This window comes from Crinia signifera, chromosome 1 (assembly GCF_055691185.1).
Source record: "Crinia signifera chromosome 1, ASM5569118v1, whole genome shotgun sequence".
Classification (NCBI taxonomy): Eukaryota; Metazoa; Chordata; class Amphibia; order Anura; family Myobatrachidae; genus Crinia; species Crinia signifera.
The window spans coordinates 377,447,084-377,468,272 of record NC_139217.1 but is presented as its reverse complement, the minus strand read 5'-3'; the positions used below and the strand labels follow the sequence as shown (position 1 = coordinate 377,468,272).

At 43.2% G+C, this 21,189-nt stretch overlaps 1 protein-coding gene across 6 annotated transcripts in view; it reads left to right on the top strand.

The window, feature by feature from the left end:
- The window catches only part of HECTD4 (HECT domain E3 ubiquitin protein ligase 4), a 203,551-nt gene that overhangs the window by 29,586 nt on the left and 152,776 nt on the right, over positions 1–21,189 (top strand). For all 6 annotated transcript variants that reach the window (XM_083151437.1, XM_083151436.1, XM_083151433.1 and 3 more), the window contains exons 2-4: positions 9,536–10,050; positions 12,624–12,713; positions 19,099–19,229. In XM_083151437.1, coding sequence (XP_083007563.1) covers positions 9,536–10,050; positions 12,624–12,713; positions 19,099–19,229 — 736 coding nt within the window. The remainder of the gene's footprint in view (positions 1–9,535; positions 10,051–12,623; positions 12,714–19,098; positions 19,230–21,189) is intronic.

Below are 21,189 nucleotides of genomic sequence, written 5' to 3'. Positions count from 1 at the left end.
TTCTCCGCGGACATCTCCGGGCCTGTACAGCCGCAGCAGACTGCTCCAGCGCTTCACCTCACCGCTCTCAAACACTGTAAGTGCTCTTTCATTGCAGGTGGAGGTTTTTACGACTAGTGAGTCGGTGGGTGGGTTAATCTGGGGATTGGGCACTCCTCTCCTCTGCTTAACTTCTATTTAACCTTGTAAGTGTGGTGTGCAGCATGGCTGGTAAAGGCATCCAAAAAGCAATTATTTAGAAAAAATATGAGGAGCCTTTTACTCCCCATATAAAGGGAGCACTATGATAGTGTACCTAGTACACAAGTGCGCACCCCAGCACCTGCCTCTGCAGAAGGGGATAGCTTGTTTTCTGTTATGTCAGCTCTGGCTGCTGAATTAACTCAATCACGCAGGGACAGAGAATTGTTCGAAGCTCACTTCACTTAATACAGTAAAACCTCCTTGGGCCAGGGCTCTGGTTACCTCTGTGGATTCTTTAGCTCAGGCTGTTAACCCTCCTTCCCATGGGTCCCTCCTTCCAAAAAAGAGGACCATGCCTCTTTTATTACATTCTGATGAATCAGCAGGAGAGGAACCTGAACAGGAGGAAGGGGAGTTTGTTCAAGAAGAACAAACGCATGCCCAGGACCCAGAGGGGATCCCTTAGGGGATAGAGGCCCTCATAAAAGCTGTATGGGTTACACATGGTTGACACAGAGGCTCAGGTGCAAGTTTCTCTGTTTAGCAGACAGAAGAAAACTTCTGCCAATTTCCCTGTTTCGGAAGAACTAGAATCTCCATTACTAAAAACCTGGAAAACTCCAGACAAAAAATTCCAACTTTCAAAACGGCTAAAACAGTATTATCCCTTTCCTCCAGATTCCCGTACTAAATGGGAAACTCCTCCCACAGCGGACATTTCTGTGTCCCGCTTATCAAAAAAGTCTACACTCCCATGACCGGGGGCTGTGGCTTTAAAAGATTCTTCAGATCTTAGGTTGGAAACCTCACTGAAAAACCTCTACGTTACCGCAGGCATTCTTTTACGCCCTACCCTGGTGGCATCCTTGGTTAACAAGGCGATGGCAGCGGAGCAGCTCATTGCAGCTATTCAGGAAAACCAGTCTAGATCAGAAATGCTTGTTTTAGCTGAACATATACGGGAATCTGCAGCCTATTTAGGTGAGGCCTCACTAGAGGCTTCTGAATTAGAAGAAGCAGATGTTTTTGCCGCTATTACTGCTAGACCCTGTGGCTTAGGTCATGGCAGGCGGAAGCTGAGATTAAAAAGGCAGTCGAAGCCTTCCCCATACTCAGGGGACTCTCTCTTTGGTCAGGAGCTCGATAAGCTCATTGCACAGGCAACTGGGTGTAAATCCCCATTTTTTTACCCTCAGCTCCAGATCCTGGTCCTCCTTCTCCTCTCCTCCTTCTCGTCGTTCTCCTCTCCTCCTTCTCGTCGTTCTCCTCTCCTCCTTCTCGTCGTTCTCCTCTCCTCCTTCTCGTCGTTCTCCTCTCCTCCTTCTCGTCGTTCTCCTCTCCTCCTTCTCGTCGTTCTCCTCTCGTCGTTCTCCTCTCCTCCTTCTCGTCGTTCTCCTCTCCTCCTTCTCGTCGTTCTCCTCTCCTCCTTCTCGTCGTTCTCGTTCTCCTTCTCTCCTCCTCCTTCTCTCCTCCTTCCAAAGTGTACCTTTTGGTCATTTCGTGGCTCCTCTAAGTTTAGAGGATCGTCCACAGGATCCTTTGCCTCCTCAAGCGGTAGAGGTAAACGTACTCCTACCGCCTCCCTGTCTTCCACAGCTGCAGCTCGCCACACAGATACCAAACCTACCAACAAACCTGTGGCATGACGGGCTCCCATCCTACCTGGGTGACCCCCAGAGTAGGTGCTCATCTTTTGGAATTTCAAAAACAATGGTTATTGACTTGCAACAATACCTGGATTCGGAGTATTCTCAACCGAGGTTACAGTCTGGAATTTATATTACCACCACCGGGCCGGTTTTTTACAACAGCTCTGCCAGCAAATCCAGGCAACCAACTTATTTTCCTTGCAGCAATAGATAAATTTTCTCTATCATGCAGCAGGAGACACTGGAGTTACATCGGGTTTAGAGCTGGGAATGCTGGGAGCTAGGCACTACTAATTTGTTTCAGGGCAGGCTGGCTCCTCCCTTCTAAGACCCATCAGACCCCCAGTTAGAAAATTGTGCCACGGGAGCTGGTCACAGTTTTAAACTGCTCCTGCAGATTAGTTCTACAATAGTTCTACAGAAATAGGAACCCTTCCCTGCTTCATCAAAAGCGTGGGTCCAGGTATCCTGCGCCCTTGGTTTAACCACGCAGTCTGTCAGAGCCTCATTAAAAGGCGTCTGCCAGACTTGGTTGTTCCTGCAGCCGCCTAACAAAAGGGACCGTCATACACAGAGCAGCCTCGGGTGAGTAACCATTCACTGCACCACGCGACCGCGCGCTACCTCTATACAGGCGCGTGTGACTGAAAAGCCTGAGCCACATTCTCCCTGTTCCCGGCGGTGCACGCTGTCCGTGCTTGTTGGAGGCAGGGGACGGGTGCGCAGCTCAAAGCGCCGGAGCTCAGCGTGCCGGATGGAGCGCGGGAAGCTGCCATTTTGGGTGAGGGTGCAGGCTGATAAGGTAAGCCTGTGGGCTACATTTATGAGGCGGGCATGGCGTGGTCACATAGCACATAGATTATCACTGTAATTTGTGCAGCACACACTGACTATGAATTGCTACAGCCTGCTAATGACTGCTTTTCCCTATTACAGGTTTTCAGCAGCGTTGGGCTATACAGTACAGTAGTGTGGGGTGATTTCAACTGTCCTTGGGGACAAAGCAGGGCAAATAGGCTTTGGGTTTGTTTGCCTCCAGGACCCAGAGGCCCCAGGTTACACTGTACTGTGTGTGTGTGTGTGTGTGTGTGTGTGTGTGCGCGCGCGCGCAAGTGCTACTGTTAATATCTGCAGCAGGGCCGGGCCTGTGCTGGAACCATGACGAGCAGATCCAATACAAAGGCTTCACATATATAAATTATTTTATTGGGGGGCTCTAATGTTGTGCCTAGAGGAGGACAAACTGCTAAATCCACCTATGCCACTGATGTTTGGCATCTATTCTTAATTAACCTATACTTTTTTAAATGTGTAAGGTTAATTATTTAATCTTTTAGGTTCTAATTACTTTGTTATTTAAATTATTATAATTAGCATGCAAATAATGCTTGGAATGTTATCTGCTAGTACAAAACAAGATTTAGCATTATAAAAATAATCCCCAATGACAATTTGTCATACCAGATCATAACACATTTGTGTGCAGGCACATTCCAGTGTATAAAACCTATTGATTTCTTTTCTTCTTTTTGGTGGGGCTGTATAGCTACATTTAGTTATATCGGGAAGCTAAGCTCATATTGCGTCATGCTAATTTAAATGATTATAGTAGGGAGGAAAGAACTATTCTGACGCCCGTTTCGCTGTCGCTTCATCAGCTGATATCTGGAGCAAAGGCTTCCTTTATCTTTTGTCATAATTTTGACATTTTGAATGTTTATTGTTTTGTCGTACATGTATGTAAATATGTCTTTGTCATGACAGTTGGCTCCACTTAAATTTATAAGCAAAATGGTACTTGTGTATTAGCAGGGCGCCCACTAAGCTATTTGCTTAGTCGGCTATTCTGCGTAGTGAAATTGCATTGCATGCAATTTTTCTGTGCGATGCGATGTGATTTTTCATTGTCTTTTAAAAGCACCCATGCACACCCTCACTATCCACGTCACCCCGAAGTGTGGCGAGCCCCACGGTTAAGCATCCTCCCGACCTTTTCATACCCCCACTATCCCCATCGGCGTGGAGTTGATTTTATAAAGTGTGGCGAGTGGACGCGGAATACATGTTAAGTAATCTTCATCCCATCGCGGGGCTCGCCACACTATATAAAATCAACTCCACGCCGTCGTGGATAGTGGGGGTATGAAAAGGTCGGGAGGATGCGTAACCGCGTCCTCTCGCGGGGCTCGCTGCGCTCTCTATGCTTCGGTGTGACGTGGATAATAATGCCACTTTATAGGTCATTGGTACGACCTCATCTGGAATACTGTGTCCAGTTCTGGAGACCATCTCTTCAGAAGGATATAAATACATTGGAGAGTGTACAAAGAGGGGCAACTAAAATGGTTCATGGCCTACATCACAAAACTTACCTGGATAGACTAAAAGATCTTAACATGTATAGTTTGGAGCAGAGAAGGGAAAGGGGGGACATGATAGAAATCTTCAAATATATCAAGGGTTTTAACATAGTACAGGTGGGAAATTTTCTTCAAAGGACAACAAGTAATAAAACACGAGGACATGCACTGAAACTGGAGGGAGGTAGGTTCAGGGGAAATGTTAGAAAGAATTACTTCACAGAAAGGGTAGTGGATAAGTGGAATAGCCTCCCATCAGAGGTGGTAGAGGCTAAGACAGTAGAACAATTTAAACATGTTCGGGATAGGCATATGAATATCCTTACAAAGAAATAAGGATTAAAAAGGGTTGAGTTTACCTGAAGGGTAAAAAAAAGGGGCAGACTAGATGGGCCAAATGGTTCCTATCTGCCGTCAAATTCTATGTTTCTATGTTTCTATGTTTCTATGATAGTGGGGGTGTGCATGGGTGCTCTTAAAATGAACTACCATCACATCTCATGGCATGGGTGCTTGCTTATACAATGAAAAATCGCATCACATTGCAATGCGATTTTCCTACGGTGCCGTACGTATGGAAATTGGGCGCCCTGCAAATACACAAGTACCAGCAAAATAAAATATTTATATTTAAAAAAAATCCATAATTCAAAAGTTATGCCTCAAAGAAAGCTAGTTCTTTCTTTCCTTCCCACTATATACTTTCACACTCTAGGAAGCACCTCCACTCAAAAAACAGATACAGTAGTATCTATTATTTTTCATATTGTGTCGACCCAAAGTAATGTTGACAGTTTCACCTGTACATTTTAAATGTTAATGATTTTTGTCCTTGTCGGGAATTTTGTCTCATTCGGTATTATGACTGCATCCCACCTAGACAGCTATTTTAATTTGACATTCAGTGTATCTTGTGCATAGGCAAAATTTCCCCTCCCCCAAACAAATAATTTTAAATGATTATCAATTCATATGAAAAGGCAGAAAGTGACTGCATTAGTATGGTAATGACCAGTGTGATCAACATAAGATCTCATCACTGTCTCTAAATTCTGTATAATCTATTTTGTTTGGGGCTTTAATATACATGCATCTAATCTATTATTCAGAATTGATAGAATGTATCGTTTTTCAAACATTTCCTAAAACGGGAAACGGTCATCTGTCAGACCAGACTTAGGTCGACAGTCATTAGGTTGACCCCGGAAGGTCGACTGTCCCCAAGGTCGACATGGCTCTAGGTCGACATTCATTAGGTCGACATGAGTTTTTCACTGTTTTTTGAGCCGACATGTGCCGACAGGCGGTATCTCATGCCCTACCATCCACTAGGGCGTGGTGGGAGAATAAAATAGTGTGCCGAGCGCAGCGAGGCACCGTGCCCGAAGCATCGCGAGCGATGCGGTTCAACGCCAACTGTGTCCATGTCGACTGTGTCGACATTCGGGTAAAAAAAAACAGTGAAAAAATCATGTCGACCTTGGCCCACGTCGACCTTCCGGCTTCTGGCGTGCACCTGCCCGACAGGCTATCTGCAAAACAGCCCGCTGAGGCACCATCTCCCTCAAAACGCAGTGAGTGTTTCCATATCCGCTATTCAAAGCGCAACTCGCAACTCCTGCTGTTTGGGCTTGTTACTAACTGTGCCTGCTACGCTATACTAATATACAGACGCCTGCTTATTTGTCCTGCCTACCAGCACCTGCATGAACTCCTGTGCGTGTCAGTTTACACGCTAATTCAGGTCAACCTGGCTCTATAATCCTTTTTGCTGCTATAAAGCATCTCCACTGTGTATACTTCTAAAACGGCAATCCTCTGAGGGGACATTTTTACTTTTATTTCAATACCACCCTACCATTCCTGCTGGGACGCCAGCTTACTGTGGTTTATGAAACTCACCAAGTCTGCTATTTTATCCTCATTATACTGGTCTAAATATTAGGAATTTTACTGTGTATGAACATATGCAATTGTGTCCATTATACTCCAATTTTAGTTGATTACCCACCTTCAATCTTAATATATCATTTGTGGTCCTATATGTATGTGTATAAATGTGTATTATATTCCAATTTTAGTTTATTACCCACCTGCAATCTAGTTAATTATCTGTGGTCCTATATGTATGTGTATAAATGTTAATTATATTCCAATTTTAGTTTATTACCCACCTTATCTTTATATTAAATTTTTGTCTATATAAAGAGTTTTTTACATCCATTTACAGCGTGTCCTCTACTCATTGTGCTTGGTGTGCCTTATATATATTTATATTTTTATTCTATTGTATCACATTACTAATTATTATCAACACAGTTCTGATTGACAGCGCAGTGTGTATCCCTTTACAGACCTTCCGGGGTCGACCTAATGACTGCAGACCTAAGTCTGGTCTGACAGATGTACCGATTCCCCTAAAACACATTTAAAGGACTCCTTTCTTTCCTCACAGTGCACCTGATTTTCACATTCTTGTTTACAATCTAGTAAACTGTAGGAACTATGTTTGTGTGACATTAAATGGCAGCAGTGTTTTTTATTTATTTATCTTTTCCATTCTGTGCATTCGCATTCTTTCTTGGGTTATAGCTATACTAGAGGTTCCATAACATGGTCTTCAAGGCTCCATAACAGTCTAAGTTTTAAGTATATCCATGTTTGTACCTCAATTCATTTGGTTTAACCATCTGTACTTAGCCGTGTATATCCTTAAAACTTGGGCTGTTACGGTGCCTTGAGGACCACGTTTGTCAACCTGCTTTCAGACAAATCCAGGGATCTCTTCTCCATGTTCATCCTTCTTTACTTTTCTGCTGCCTTCGATACTGAGGATCGTCCTATCCTTCTTCTCGCCCTCCAGACCATTATACCCCTTTCCCACTGCAGCTCTTAAACGGTAAATGTAATGTCCTGTACTGGCATGGATCACCTCATACTCTAACCGCTCCTTCTCATTGGGCAGTTTTCAATGCTCTCGATTCAGCTGTTTTTTTTCCGGCGAATCGAGCTGCTTTCATTACCTGCAGTGAATCTTTTTCACTGAAAATCTGATTCACCCTATTCAATGTTCACTGTTCGCCGAAAGCGAACAGTGAATGCCAGCCAGTTCTCCATTTCCTGCTCGCTGCAATTCACTGGTGTATTTCAATGGGGTTTTCACTGTGATTTTCCGAGAGTGTATTCAATGCTAGGATGGAGAACTGCTTTCAGCAAGATTTCCACCATGATTCACCGTTTTGCATTTGACATCTTCTTTTTAAGGTGAACTGGAATGTGATCTTTTAAAATAAAAGGTTTTATATAATTTTACACATGACATCAGCAGGGGGAGCCGCTCATTACATATTCACTGCACATTGGTCCCACTCATTACATATGCATGAGTGGGACCAGCGCAGCGGCTCCCTCCACCGCGTCCCCTGCCAGCTCTCTCGGGGGGCAGCTTGTGCTGACTGTGGCAGCTTGGGCTCCCTGTGGCATTCGCCGGGGGGTTAAAAATCGCCATCAGGGGCAGCATGCCCCTGTGGTGTTGAATAGGGTGAGAGGGAGTACTGGCAGCAAATGCTCCAGCCCTCCGGAACGCGGCGAATGTGCAGCGAATCTTAAACAGAATTTGCTGCTCATAGCGATTAATCTCATTGAATACTGCCCATTGTCTGGCTAACCCCTTCCTTCTTCCCTGTTTGTGTCCCACAGGGTTTTGTCCTAGTTCCCCTTTTCTTCTGTACAGGTAACTATACCTTTCCTCTTCTCCTCCCTCCTCTCTATCTTTGGTATCCAGCTACCTCTCCACCATTTCCTTCTGGATGTCTGAGTGCTCCCTGAAGCTCAATATTGGCAAAACCAAACTCCTTCTGTTTCTGCCATCTCCAATAGTTCTATCATTATTGACAACACCACCATCTCCCATGTCCAACTCCACGTTCAGCCACACAACATCGCACACACCAAGTCCATCACTCTCCCAGAGTGCGACTAAACTTATCATCTACTCGCTATTCATCTCATGGATCTACTATTGCTACATTTTCCTCACTGGCTTCCCTCTAATTTGTTCTTACTGTAACTTAGCAGCTAGGCTTGTATTCCTTTCCTGTGCTATACTTCTGCCATACCCCTGCAACAAAATCTGCACTGGCTCCCAATATTCAACAGAATCTTCTTAATACAATGCCCTCTTGAACTCCAATGCTTCCTACAACTCCAACCACATTTCCCTTCATACTCCCTAGTGCCCTTTCTTGTCAGCCAATGACCATTATTAGACTCTCCCTGACTTTTAAATGCTTCAATCAGATGCTAAAAACCCACCTGTTCATCAAAGCGCACCCTTCCACATAACTTAGTCTGAAGACTACGCTACCTCGCCTCATGACCTGGCCCTCCCTGTCTCGCTTACTTTCTGCCATCAGACCACCTTTCCTTTGCCTCTTGTTTCATTTTACCCCTCCTACTGTATTGTAAGCTTCTTGGAGTAGGACCCTATTCCCTCCTGTTCTCATAGCCCTCTTCTGTCACACTTTAAATACAGCTCTCCTACTCTGAGACCATCTATACCTGCATCTCATATCAATCATAATCTGTCATCTCTTCCAATGGCAGCCTGCCTCTACTAGTATGCAGACAACTGCTTTGCTTCCCTACATCTCATCTTTATTGTGTACTGAGAATTGTGGTGCTAATTGTTTCATGTGCTCAATTTTAATTATTTAAGCTCATGTCAAGTGTGTACAATGCTGTGAAGTGCTGTGAAGCACTGGTGCACTTTCTGAAATGTAATATTATGGATAATATTGGATAATTTACTTGGCAAAGCTTTAATAGAATTTTCAATACTTTTGTCTAAACTGAGGACACGTTATTTTAGTTTTATAGATGGCAAAATATTCTCTTCTAGAACATGTTTTTTTTATTTTAGCGATGCTAATACAGTATATTTGCATTGCACACTTAAAGAATAACTCAACCTAAAAAAACTATTTTTTTGGGGGGAGTTTAAGAAATTGAACCATAATACTGAATTATGACCCTATTTGAGTGTTGCAGTTCCTCCTGATAGTGCAGGTTTTACCTGATGTAGAACAGTCCAGCAATGACTTTATGGTTGCTTGCCTGTTGCAAACAGTGATTTTTGTCAAACCACCCCTTTATGCAAACTTCCCACTAACAACGTGGTGTAAAATATTGTTTCCTAGCTGCTATATGCATCTGGGGCCTACTGACATATTAGGGACATATGAAAACATGTCATTTAAAATAACGATTATTGCGTAACTTACTGCACCTCATACACAGCATGTATTTTGAAAGTTTTTTTTTCTTTCTTCCCTGTCATTTTAGATTTTAACATTTGAGACCAAGAATCCTACAGAGTTAGCAGAACGCTTGCGGGCAGTGTGTGGGAATCAGAGCAATGCTTATGCACGTTTACTTGAGTACCGCCTCAACGCCTTGCGTGGATTATGGAATGCACAGCGCCAGTTGGCTATGGAAGAACAGCACGAGAGGGATGGCTCAGATGAGGAAACCCTGGCATTGCTGAAGCGACAAGGCCTTTTACAGCAGCCAGAACAAGCTCCGTTTACATCCCGAATGGGACTTTTGCTGGTATTTCCCCTCATTCAATCTCAGAGTAAAACAGACCCCTCTCTTTGTAATATAACTGCTGAGGTACTGTTGAATTGCCTTCGGGACTGTCAGCCTTTGAGCCTAACTAAAGAACCAGCTGACTGCTTAAATGGAATTGAGTCTCTGCTTTGCTCCTGGTTGGAAGACACGTCTAGTTTGGGCCAGCATGTACCTTTCAAGCAGAAGGAAAACTCTGCTGCTGCTTTGGTTGCTCTGGCCTGTGCTAGGTAAGTGTTTTGTACTGATTTATCTCTCTGATGTGTCTAGCAGCAGGTAAAAATTATGTAACACACACACAGCTGTCTCGAAGATTCCCTTTATGCAAATGCCATATAATTCATGGTACATTCGTTTTGTACGTAGTAGTAGTAGTAGTAGTAGTACCACCACCTTTATTTATAAGGCGCCGTACATAGCAAACAAAAAACAAATTACAAGGTAACGTACAGGGTGTGTTGAAAAATACAGTATGAATAGGGGTATAGCTGGTAGAACTAAAATCAGCATCAGTTCAGAAGTAGGTGTCAAAATTGTCGAGGAGACTGGAGATGAAGTAGAGGAAGGGAAGAACAGGACAGGAGCACAGGTGAGGTAAAGAGGTAGGGTGAGTACGTGAGGAAGGAGGACCCTACTCATAAGAGTTAACATACTAAAAATAGGTGGGTGGACGAACGAAAAACAATAGGATAAGTAGGAACGGAGGCAGGATAGGAGGATCAAAAGAGGTTAGGAGGAGGGATAGGCTAGTCGAAAAAAGTGGGTTTTGAGGGAGCGCTTGAAGGAGGTAAGGGAATCAGAAAGCCTGATGGGTGGCGGGAGGTTGTTCCAGTGCAGGGGGGCAGCGCGAGAGAAGTCTTGGACACGGGAGTGGGAGGAGGTGATTAGGTGAGAGGTCAGTCGGTGGTCAGCGATGGAGCGAAGAGGACGGGATCAGAGATCAGTGAAGTGAGGTAAGGAGCGGTGGAGGAGGAGAGAGCCTTGTAGGTGGTGGTGAGGAGTTTAAAGAGAACTCGGAAAGGAATGGGGAGCCAGTGAAGAGATAGACAGAGGGGGGGGGGGGGCGGAGGTAGAGCGGCAGGAGAGGAAGATGAGCCTAGCAGCAGCGTTAAGAATGGTTTGGAGAGGTGCGAGGCGGGTCAGAGGTAGCCCAGAGAGAAGGATGTTGCAGTAGTCAAGGCGGGAGATGACAAGAGAATGAATGAGAATTTTGGTCGCGTCAGTGGAGAGGAATGGTCTGATGTGTGAGATGTTGCGTAGGTGAAAGCGGCAAGACTGTGAGAGAGCACGAATGTGGGGGGTGAAAGAGAGGGAGGAGTCAATGATGACACCGAGGCAGCGCGTTTGGTCGGTGGAGGTGATCTCGGTTTCACCAATGCTGATGGAGATAGTGGGAGAAAAGGGGATGTTTGGGGGATGGAAGTTCAGTTTTAGCCATGTTTAGTTTCAGGAAGCGTTGGGTCATCCAGGCTGAGATGGCCGTAAGGCATTCGGAGACCTTGGACAGGAGTGATGGGGATAGGTCGGGGGAGTTGGTGTAGAGGGAGAAGAGGAGAGGGCCAAGGACTGACCCTTGGAGAACACCGACTGGCTGCGGGGCAGTAGGAGAGGAGGAGCTCTGAGTGGAGACGGAGCGATCGGAGAGGTATGAGGTGAACTTAGGGGGGGTATTCAATCTCCCGCCACTATTCCCGACAGGGAAAATAGTTGCGGAGCACTATTCAATGCTGTCTTTCCTGAGAACATTAAACAGGGATATCGGCAGAACGAACCCAACTTTAGAAACAGTCGGGCCTGTTCTGCTGAGAATGGCCTTGGATTGTCGAGCTCCTGGCTGCAGCTCAATGATCCACGGCCGTATCTCGCGGCCACGCCCCCTTTTTGGCATTCGACAGGCGGGGCATTGAATACGCCTGCCGATTCTTTGTCGAGCCAGCCTGACAGTCGTGACCCGGGATTGAATATCCCCCATAGTCTACAATGACAACTTTTTTTTTTTTTTTTGTCTTTAGCATTTACATTTGTTCCTTTTTGCACATGAGATAGATAAAGGATTATGTATTCACTACAGTACTATTACTTCAGCTTTCACACCTTGTAGGCATATTTAAATGCCTATCTCAAGCATGTTTAAATTGCTTTCTAATTTATAGCTGTTCCACTTATCCACTACCTTTTCTCTGAAGTATTTTTTCCCTAAATCTCCCCCGAACCTACCTCCCAGTTTCAGTGCATGTCCTTGTGTTCTAATACGTCTCTACATTTGAAGAACGTTTCCCTCCTGGACCTTGTTAAAAGCCTTAATATATTTGAAAGTGTCTATCATGTACCCCTTTCCCCTCCCTGTCCCAAACTATACATGTTAAGAGCTTACAGTCTTCATCTACTGACTATTGACCTAGCACCGCAAGTCCCTAACAGACCATATTAAGGTTTTCTTGCTATCGGTTTGGTATAAACAGTACCTGTGTTTTGGCCATACAATTTGTCTTTTTACTTTCAAACATCTCTTTATTTTTATATTTCAGTACAGATTTCTTAGTGTAAATGTTGGTGTAGACATATAACGTAAGAGGTATGTTAAAACGTTGTTAGCTGATGTGTATCTGGTCCAGTTATAGGATAGTTGTAGTGTTATTTGTATTTTTGCATGTGTATATATAATTTTATTTTCCTCTGGTGAACCGAAATTTTATTTTATTTTATGTTTTATAAATTTCTATTTAAATTTGTAGATTTTATCATGTTTTCGGATTTCCTACTTTCACCATTTTGAATACTATAGCTTTGTTTTATGTTTTAGGGGATCATTGAAGACCTTCATTCATACTGTACATTTGCTACAAAAACAGACTGATTTAGGATCACTGCCTGTAGCAGACGTATTGTATAGGTAAGTGCAACCCATCTGTATGCTGCCATTGGCAATGTGATTGATTTTATGTCTATGGATAGTAAATAAAATATTTATATACAAGCGTCACAAGGGTGTCCTGAGATATAAAAAACAAACAAAAACAATTTTGAGTGCATTGATTAAACGTCTGATATTGACTTGCCTGTTTGTGTCACACTGTCTAAGCTTTGCTGGTTAAGTGCATTCTGAAAGCACGTCGGTGAGCACTCCTTGCAATGTTCTAACCTTCTCGAAAGAACTGAAATTGTTAACAAATCATCACCGTTGTAGTCATAATGTTGTCTTTGCTCATGTTTCCCAGAAATGTGTCTGCTGACAAACTTCCAAATGTAATTTCTCCATCTTTGTGTGATAAATGCATCCAGTATATATATATATTTTTAATAACCAAAATGAAGCTTGTTTCTCATTGAAAACTAATTATTTTAGGGACGGTATAATGCTCTCCTTAGCAGATAATATAGTCTTCCTCTAAAGCGGTGTACACACTGGAGCGATGTGTTCCCAGCCCATTTGTCGGCCAGAGTGGTTAATGAAGGATGGAACGATCAAGGTTCCACCCTTCATTAGCATACATGTTGTCTTAAGCGATATCATCAGGTTTGATGTGCAGGACATTAAACCTGACAATGGGGATTATTCTGGTTCGTTCGCAAAGGCACAATTTAGATTTGGGTATTATTTTGTTTCTGTATAGAGTAAATACTAGCTGCTTTATTGTTACACTGCAATTCAGATAATTTGAAGTACAAAACCCACCCAAATCTAACTCTTTCTGCACATGTTACATCAGCCCCACCTGCAGTGCATATGATTTTGTCCATTAGAGAGTGGTTGTGGCTTTGCGAGTGAACCGAATAACCCCCAATGTCACCAGGGGCCGCTGGTACCCGCATATTGGGCAGTGTGTACTGAACTGATTTGCCAGTTGAGTTCACTTTAAAGATTTACATAGTGAAATCATTTTCCGTACCGTGCCTAGTCTAATGGTGTTCACATTTAATAATTAACATGTTCAAATCTATAGTTGTTACTGCCACATTAAATTGATACATATGGAGATGAAACCTATTGATGTCTACAAAAAATGCTGACCTTTTAATTTTGACATTTTTGCTTTTGACCGGTGTGGTCACTAGGTGAAAAGGGTTTGGAGGTTATGGAGAAGTCTTGTTAAGCGCGATAGTTCCACAGAGTGTGTGCTCCCAGATTAAGGGTTCTTCAGACTTGATAGCTGTTGTGGGCATTTGCAAGCTAATTGATTATTGAAGGACTTTGCATGCATCTGGACCACAGCGCGCTTGCGCAATGTGGAGTAGCGACAAAAAAAACAGCGCTGAGTCTTTTCACAATCACCTCGGAGTTTGACAGGAAGTTGCAATTTGTGAGTGGTAACTGTCCGTTTCCTGGGAGTATTAGGAAAAACGTAGGTATGCCCAGGCATTTTCATGGAGAGTGTGTGGCATCGGATCCAGCCTTGATCAGCCTATCTCTGTCACAGACTTGAGGAAGGGTCAGAGTAACGAAAACACTTGCACAGTCTTGGAAAATTGATGGTGAGTGAGTTGCCAATTGATTTACAATTTAGTGATCCATCAGCAAGTAATTCTCAGACTTGCTCGGGCAGGAATTCTCTGTCTGGGAGGCGGCTATCAGATTGCAGACCTCTGCAATTTTGCACAGCAGCGATCAGGTCTGAATCAGGCCCTAAGTCTTGTAATTAGGAATGGCATCAAATAATGAGTAAGGATTAAAGGCTTACATTGTTTAATATTGGTACAAATTTTCTATTTGGATATCTGAGTTAGTGTACATTTTATATTGGCTTCTGTAAAGTACAGATAATGCATGTAGGGAAGCTTATTAAGCTGCTTTCTGCTGTAGGATGGTAGTCTGGTTTGGAAGGACATTAAGAAGGAACCCAAAGAGGTCGTAGATGTGTAGCTAGAGGTCTGTCTGTCTGTCTGTCTGTCTGTCTAGGGGTAGGATACATTAGGGAGCAAGTGAACAAGTCTGTGTATTGGCTAGCCGGCTGGGTCAGAGCATATCCAAAATGGTAGTTCTTGTGGGGTGATATTTATTTATTAACAGTTTCTTATATAGCGCATACATATTACGCAGCACTGTACAGAGAATATTTGAACATTCATCAGTCCCTGCCCCAGTGGAGCTTACACTCTCTATATTCCCTACCACATGTGCATGCAAACACACACACCCAGAGATATTCTAGGGTTAATTTGTTGGGTGCCAATTAGCCTACCAGTATATTTTTGGAGTGTGGGAGGAAACCCACGGTGATTGAATATCCCCCTATGGGTCCTGATCTTCTCGGCATGGGGTCGTGACTACGTGTTGCTGACAGTCAGGCTGATGACTTTTCTAATGTAAGGCAGTGATTCAAGGAAAACTGTTGAATTGTCTGTTCTTTTAGTCTCCTCTCATCATTTTGTGCCTCCACAATGCTGCCACCTGTCTGCTGACTACACATGTGATGTGATGACCTTCTGCAGTAATTATTTTTGTACTTATTTCCTAGCACAGCGCTCGTCGCAGGTGATTGCATACCTTAACTTAAGGTATGCGATGGACGCAACCAACGCGATTTCGGGGCTATTTTTAGCCTTTTCCCCGACAATTAAAAAATCGCGTCCATTGCATGCCATTAAGACATGCGATGCGATGGACGTGATTTTACATAGGGAACAATGTTAAATGGGCCCGATTATTTTTTTTTTTTATATTGTATAGCCACCCTTATGGGTATTTGACATGACAAATGCCCCCCCCCCCCCATTGTTACCGCCACCCCACGATAAACGCCAACCCGAAGCGTGGCGAGCGGACGCGTAATACCTGTAAAGTAATGTGCGTCCCCTCGCGGGGCACGCTGCGGTCGCCACACTATATAAAAGCAACTCCACGCCGACGTGGATAGTGGGGGTATGAAAAGGTCGGAGGACGCGTACCGCCGCCCCTCGCGGGCTCGCTGCGCTTGCCACTCTTCGGGTTGGCGTTGATCGTGAGGTTGCGTTAACAATGGGTGGGCATTTGACCCATCGGCGTTGGGAAACAATAAAAATTGGGGTCTGGGGGCCATTTAACATTGGGGCCAATGTAAAATCGGGTCTCAGGGACCATTTCACATTGGTTCCAATGTAAAAATTGCATCCATCGCATGCGATTTGGTTGCATGCGATGGACGCAATTTTTTTGGACCCGATGGATACAATCTTGATCTCAGGCGCCGTGCTAGGAAATAAGTACCATTATTTTTATTGTCTGATGAGGTCCCAGAGCATAATAGTTTGAGGACCCCTGCCATAGATATTGTAGCCCGAATTGTTTAATAAAAGGTAATGCTGGCTATAGGTATCCGTATACAGTGTGTTGCAATTTGCTGTGTGTGGGACAGCTAAAGCCACAGACTGCTCAGATTTCCCGTGGTGACCCCTCTCCACCTTCAAAGGCACGAACTGCACCATTGAGCAATGGGTAACGAAAGTTGGCATTGTCTGTGAATCATGCTTTGTTTTACATCATGTGGACAGCGTTTGGTTGGGAAACCTTTGGTCATTGAATTGATGTGAATGTTACTTTGACACTTACCACCTACCGTCATCATTGTTGCAGACCAATTCCACCCCTTCCTGGCAACTCTATTCCCAGATGGCAAAGGCCTTTTGTTTCAAAAGGATTTGTACATCCACAGAACCATTGAAATCTGATACATTTGATGTAGTTGACTTATGATTAGTTGCTGCCCATAAATAGATAAAATACTGTTTTCAGGTACTTGGTGGCCAAATGTGGTTGACCATATTTCGCCAAAAAATATTGTTTGTATTTATTTTTGTTTAAGTGTACCACATGCCTAGTATAATAGTCATGCATCTGTAATTGGATGAGAAGGGCCTGTGGGAAACAGAATGTGTGTGGGCAAGGTAGTATCACAGTGTTACATCTTTGTATGTATTACACATAAACTGATATTTTCTGGCTTTGAAAATCAAACCATTGACAAGTTTGTTTTGATAATTTAAGGGAGTGCATAAAGCAGCACCATGATATTTACCTTTTATGTATCTTGAAATCAATTCTGTACAAAAACTTTTTTTCATTTTATCTTTGCAAGTTGGCGTTACAGTGACCAATACTGTCCAATCTAGAGACTCACCTAGATGACAAAGTTGGATAAGATCTGACCCAGTGGCCTTATAAAATCAAGCATCATTGAGACATTACAATATGGTCAAAACTGTCCACATTCACAGCCTTATGGAATTCCTTCTCCAGATGGTTTCTATCATCTTGCCCATTTTCCTAATTTCGCTGCAATACTGTAGGGCATGGGTCTTCAAACTGTGGCCCTCCAGATGTTGTGAAACTACAAATCCCAGCATGCCTTGCCACAGTTTTGCTATAAGGGAGTGTTAAAACTGTGGCAAGGCATGCTGGGATTTGTAGTTTCACAACATCTGGAGGGCCGCAGTTTGAGGACCCATGCTGTAGGGTATCTGGCCAGTATTGGTTTTCATTTATTGAAAGCATTTGCATGACCTTGTATACTATCGTCGGGATGTAATACATTCCGAGTTCACCAATACATTCCGAGTTCACCAAAGTTGCAGGATGTTGGACAAAACGGGACCTATTTATTTTCTTTAAAGAGACAGTCCTTTACAAGGCAAAACCATGCCTTGTATATGGTGGCAGCTTTAACGAAAAAATCTGCGTTCAACTAGTATCTAGCATCTCTGCGCTACTTGTCTGTTACATCCCACTGCATAGATTCTTGTGAATTTCACTGAAATGTCGAAATTACCCTGGTTAGCACAAAACACCACATCATATTGTAACTGAATGTGCAGATCTGGATTTACCCGGATCTCAAAATGGGATCTTATTGGCTATCAGCTTTCGCATGTTTTGACTCCAAAACATGTGACAGCCAGATAGCCAATAAGAGCCCATTTTGAGATCCGGGTAAATTTAGGATCTGCACATCCCTAATTGTAAGCGGTGGTAGAGCTCGAGAATTTACAATCTTTTTTAGGTTTGCTAATGTAAACTAAAAACAACAGGAAACCCTGCCCTTTTAATACAATACAGAAAGCCAAGTTAAAAGTAGTATTTGCAGGTTTTTACTATATTATAGAAGTAATGCAAAAAACGAACGGTTCATTTAATTTAGGATTTGTGGTTGGTTTTATGCAAATAATTCCTTCTATGCTCTTTGCCAACTACAGAATACAATCTTAACCCTTTGAGTGCCAACGTTGCTGTAAAAGAGGTGTGCAGATAGCCGCCAAAAATGCCAGCATCGCTCACAGCGACTGTTCTTTTTTTTCGGTGCAATATTTAACTAAACTTTGAATAATTGACTTGGCTGTTTTTGCATTTCTTTTTGCTAAACGAACAGTCGCTGTTAGTGGTTCTGGCATTTTTAGAGGATATTTTGTGGATCTCTCCAAGCAAGGTTGGCACTCAAAGGGTAAACCATTTTTTTCCCACAGATTTTGCTATGTTACCAGTATGCCTACAGTGCTTTTAAGATCTTTAAATACTAATGGTTATGTGTTAATAGCCAAAATTGGTTTTGTCAATGCCATATGCTAGCTGACGTGGAATGAATACCTTCAATTTGAAAAAAATAATGTATAGCCCACTTTACATTATGGGCCTGATTCTGGTTCACTTTCAAAATCAAATTCTCTCTATAATGAACAAAACCATGTGCACTGCAGGTGGGGCAGATGTAACGTGCAGTGAGAGTTAGATTTGGGTGGGGTTTTGAGAGAGAATTTGCTTTTGCAAGTGAACCAAAAACAGGCCCGATCATAAAGAATCTTTCAGGATTTTTAGGCTGCGGAGGTATTAAATGCATCTATTGAGTATAGTGGCACTGCTGTCATTATCACAGTGAATAACGTAACAGCCTTCTGCATGCTGGTACTGTCTCGCTTGTAATGGGAACAGGCTGTACCAAACATCTAGGAGAACACAGGCCCTTTTGAAGCATCTAGCTATATTGCACTCTTTGATATAACTATTGTAAATCCCTCTGGCCTGGAACAAGAATTGCTTACTTTATTCATTATTATATTTTTTATTATGAAGAATGAAAGAGAATGCTAATACATTCCCACAATAAAGCAATTATTAAAAATGGGTACTTGCGAAGCAAGTGAAGGCCGTTGCACAGTATGTGACCTCTCCTGTTCATGAATTATGAATGTTGAGCTGTTTGGTGCGGCTCAGCTTCATCTGACTGCTATTTGATTTATTGATCTCTAAGCTTGTAGAGCGCACTGTAGATGTTATTTCAGTCTTGTTAGCAATATTTCTGCTTTTTCTTCAGGCTGCTGCTTCTAGAAGGAGGGCCAGGATCCCCCTCTTGTTTACTGGGAAGCAAGCACATTGTATCCTGGGGTTTTGAAGATATGCTTCCAGCTCCTGATGGGTCCAGTGGTTCAAATAATGAGAATAAAGGTAAAAAGCTTTGGCAAACAAGTACAGTACTTGCCCTATCACCTGTTCTTGATCCTAGTTTTATTCATTATGATGAAAGTTTTTTCGCCCCAAAAATACATTAAATTCATGTAGGTAATACACCCATATCCTGTAATGCTATAAAGCCACACAATTGTAGTAAAGGTAATTTAAAAAGTGTCAAAATATGTATTTTTTTTTTTTTATATGGACAACCTATATTCCACCTAAAATGTGCAGCTGTAAAGTTGATGGAGAACAATTTTGTATTGCATATTCATATAGTAAATGTAATTTCATAAGTTCCTGTGATGACTCTAGAATTGGAAGAATTATTCTAGCTAATGTCAATTTATCAATGTTAGGAGTGTGGCAGATACAGTATGTCATTTTGTTGACTTTATGGGATGGGTGTGTACAAATAGCTGGTAATGGAAAGATTTAGGGGCTGGTATTTTATTATTCCTGAAATTTTATTATCTGTGAAGAAAAAAAAATATGTTTAAGCAGCTTTCTTTTTTTTTGGGGGGGGGGGGGGGGGGGGGGATCCATTATGCCCCTATTTTTGTGGATAAAAATGTTTGCGTTATCCCACACAAATACCTAGATCTGCAGGATACCTACCTGCGGACCTATGTATCTCACCACTCCTTTTCACAGAATAAAAGGCCACTTATCTTGCATTGGTTTTGCCTGCCTCAGCGCCAGCATTGGGACTAGTTAGATAGCTCCTTCAGAGCTGGTAGTTATCATTCAATAAATTACTGTGGATAATAGGGTTCTGCCATGTGGAGAGTAGGTATATAATGTGTATTGGGTAGTAGCAAAGTGAGGGACTACTAGAAAGCTACATCCCAGGGACTCCCTTAAACCTAAGGTAGGTACTTAATGGAAATATGGAGTAACTGTGAAGCAGCTGGAGATATCCACTGACAAGCTAATAAAATTATACCAAAGTGGTGATTTTGGATCACTATGTGATTTGGAGCTTGGAAGTGTAAACCCCCCACAACATTCCTCTAGGCAGCCCCAAATGCCAATCAGGAGCTTTTTACTATTAGCACATAACCCAGGCTGCCTACCTGGGACAAAAGTCCTGGGAAAAAACCTGGTCAATAGTATGGGCACTCATCATGGAATCGGTACCTTGGTTGGGAGAGACCCGTGTACTTTGACTGAGCTGTGGCAAAATTCCAGGATGCTTAATATATCTGAAGGAGGCTTAAGGACCTAAATCATGAGTGATCTGAACGGGGCAAATTCAGCCCTGCCTGGATGGTTGGGGGTCTGCGCATGTGTCCACGTGTATTTGCACATGTGTAGTCCCCAGGAGCAAACTGTTTTGGTGAGTTTCACACTCTCCGAGCTGTTCGCTTCAGAGGAGCAGACATCAGCCCAGACCATGGGAACACCAAGCGTTTTATGGGCATTTCCATGGGAACACAGGCGGGCCGATGCCTCCAAGGGAAGGACTTATATGCTCTGAAGCCGAAGAAATCATTCAAATGATTTCTCATGCTACGAGCCACATGTGAGTGGTTTTGTTAGCGAATACATCCCCTCTCATGGTACCGAGGGGATTCGGCAGGGGGGGGGGGGGGGGGGGGGCATTTTGCGTTTGGCAGGCTGGAGTCTCAGAGCTTGGCAAGCAGTGATTTTCGCTGCTTACAGAGCCAAAAAGAATCAGGGGATTCAGTACGGGATCCCGGCGTTCAGAATCCCGACGGCAGAATCCCGACAGCCGAAATGCCGACAAGGGGGGGGGGACGTGGATCGCCCCACCCCTTGCGGGCTCGCTGCGCTCGCCACGCGGTTGTGTTAACACTTAACACTTTTTTTTATAAATAGCTCACTAGCTGCTGCGTAGTACAGTATATCACTCTGTTTCATTTTATTGTTTTGTTATCAGAACAAAAGTAAAATGTTTGGGATTTCAAGATGTGGCTGCCCACAGTTCTTA